The sequence below is a fragment of the Acanthisitta chloris genome, unplaced genomic scaffold, assembly GCF_000695815.1.
Source record: "Acanthisitta chloris isolate BGI_N310 unplaced genomic scaffold, ASM69581v1 scaffold10316, whole genome shotgun sequence".
Taxonomy (NCBI): Eukaryota; Metazoa; Chordata; class Aves; order Passeriformes; family Acanthisittidae; genus Acanthisitta; species Acanthisitta chloris.
The window spans coordinates 57,451-59,685 of NW_008679752.1; the positions used below are offsets into that span (position 1 = coordinate 57,451).

The 2,235-nt window shown below is 49.2% G+C and overlaps 1 protein-coding gene across 1 annotated transcript in view; it reads right to left on the minus strand.

Annotated features, from left to right (window-relative positions):
- The window catches only part of FAM78A (family with sequence similarity 78, member A), an 8,623-nt gene extending 6,649 nt beyond the window's left edge, over nt 1-1,974 (minus strand). Inside the window, 2 exon segments of the mRNA XM_009077433.1 lie at nt 1,398-1,686; nt 1,689-1,974. Coding sequence (XP_009075681.1) covers nt 1,398-1,686; nt 1,689-1,728 — 329 coding nt within the window. The 5' untranslated portion in view covers nt 1,729-1,974.
- Between the last annotated feature and the right edge of the window lie 261 nt (nt 1,975-2,235).

The following is a 2,235-nucleotide window of genomic DNA, read 5'->3' on the forward strand; positions in this document are numbered from 1 at the left end:
GGCATGGCGGACAGGCATCAGGGAGGGAAGGAGGGCTGGGGAGTGCGTGCAGATGTTCAGGCCATCAGGAAGGCGCTGCATTAAGTCAGAGCTTGTCCTGCTCTCCAGCTCTCCTCTCTGTCTCCCTCCTCCCTCAGCCCTCCTCACTCACTGGGTTTTTAAGCCACCCCAGAGTGGCTGAACCAGCATTCCTCCTAACCCAGGGCACTTGGGATGAGCAGGCAGGATGGTGGCTCAGATCTGACCTTCCTGTCCTTCCTCCCTTGCCCCCAGAGACTGGGCAGCATCAGCACCTCCAGCCACTGACCCATCTGGCAGAGCTGGGCTCTGCGGTCGGGTCTGTGCCCGTGGCTGGACATACAGATTTCTGCTGCACCAGGAAGCTGCACCTGGTGCTGCCCAGCACTGTGAGTTGCAGAATTGCTGTTCTGTGCAGGCATTTGGGGATCAGGTGCTGGGGCTGATTTAACTGTGGGCCAAAGCCTGAAACAACGTTTGGAGAACAAGCTGCTGGGGGACTGGGGAAGAGATGACTTTTCTCAGTAGGGAGGTGACATTCTAATTTGACTCATTCCTGGCTCACTATAACTGTCTGACCAGCAACACAGGGATTTATTTTTTTTTGCTGTACAAACAGCTCCTAGATTCCTCTTACCTGTCACATATACCTAATTATTTCCACTCACACATTACCCAAAAGGAGGGTAACGTGAAATTTTCACCCTCCTCCAAGGTGATGCAGATGGTTTCATTACCAATGGGTTAAATCCATCTCGTGCTTTCCCTGTGGGCTGCCTGCTACCGTGGGCAAAGCAAGCAGGATTCCTCCTGTGACGTTAAATGTGCTCCCAAAGCTGGTGGGCTACCCAGCTCCCAGCTCACTGCAGCAGCAGCAGCACAGCACAGTGGGGACAGCTCTGTGCCACAAGTGTCAGCCCTCAGCTCTCCCTGGGGCTCCTCAATGCACAGTTTGGGGATTGGGAGGGATGCAGGCAAAAGGAGCTGCAGGCTGGGAAAGCACTCGTGTCAAACACGTATCAAAACAGAGGTGCCTGTCGTGGCAGGGCTGCCCTGGGGTTTCAGGATCTCCAGTGCTGCCCAAAAGCTGTGAAATAGTGCTGCTTTGGGATTCCTCCCTAAACAAGAAGGGTTTGGTTAGGGCTTGGGCACGTTCCTATTCGAAGGGAAGAATACCCACTCTTTTAAAAGGGCAGGGAGAAGCTCTCCTGTATTTCACACAGCTGAGAAAAAGTCCTGTTAAGTTTCAGAGGAGCTGGGTTTTCAAATCTGGATTATAATTTTTAGCTTAATCTACTATTTCCCAACCAGGCCACAGTCCTCCTGCTCTTCCTTCCCGCTAGGCAAACGCACCCACACGCGCTCTTGGAAATACTTACATTCCCTGTTCCCCGTAGTGATTGTAAAATTCCATGTGGCTGCAAGCCTGGATCCAGCCCACGATCCAGGTCTCCTTCTTGGGAAGAGGGGGCACCAACACTTGTGCAGAGGCCCTGAAGTGAGGGGTCCGGTAGCGCAGGACCACGCTGGAGGTCTCGTCAATGCTGGTGGGAATGGGATCGATGGAGGCTTTGACTTCAATCACTGAAATACTTTCCCGGAAAACTTTGGATTTGCAGCTAATACTCTGAATACAGCCCATGGCATACCCCGAGTACAGTCCGACGTAGCTCCTAGGGTACTCCAGCAATCCTGGGGAATATTAGGCATTGAAATTATCTGGTGCGAGATCAATTACAGATCTTCTTGGTTTGTAATCTCAAAACTGATATCCATAGGATAGAAAATTCATCATGTAAAGCCTTAATTTGAATAGCTCTCTTACAAGTACTGCTTCTATTTTTTGAGGTTAGCTGCGCTTCAGAAGCAAAAGGGCCTTTAAAATTATTTTCCCCTTTTAATGACCCTTTAAATCTCTTGCTCAAACAGTCTTTGGGTTAAAAAAAAAGGTCTCTTGAGTTCAATAAATAACGGTGGTGTTCTTAGCTGATATATTTAGTCCTTCCTTTCCTCAGATGCGGTCTGTCATTCACCGTCAAACATAGAACTAGCCGGTATTTCCCTTTATTCTTTGGATGAAAAGCAGAATGTTGATAGACACATCTATATAAATAATGAAATAGTTTTTAGCCCCAGCTTGTCACAGCCGGTGTGGATTTCCACTTCCTGACTCGCAGTTGTTCAGAACTTCCTTTCGCACAAAAATCACAAGAATAA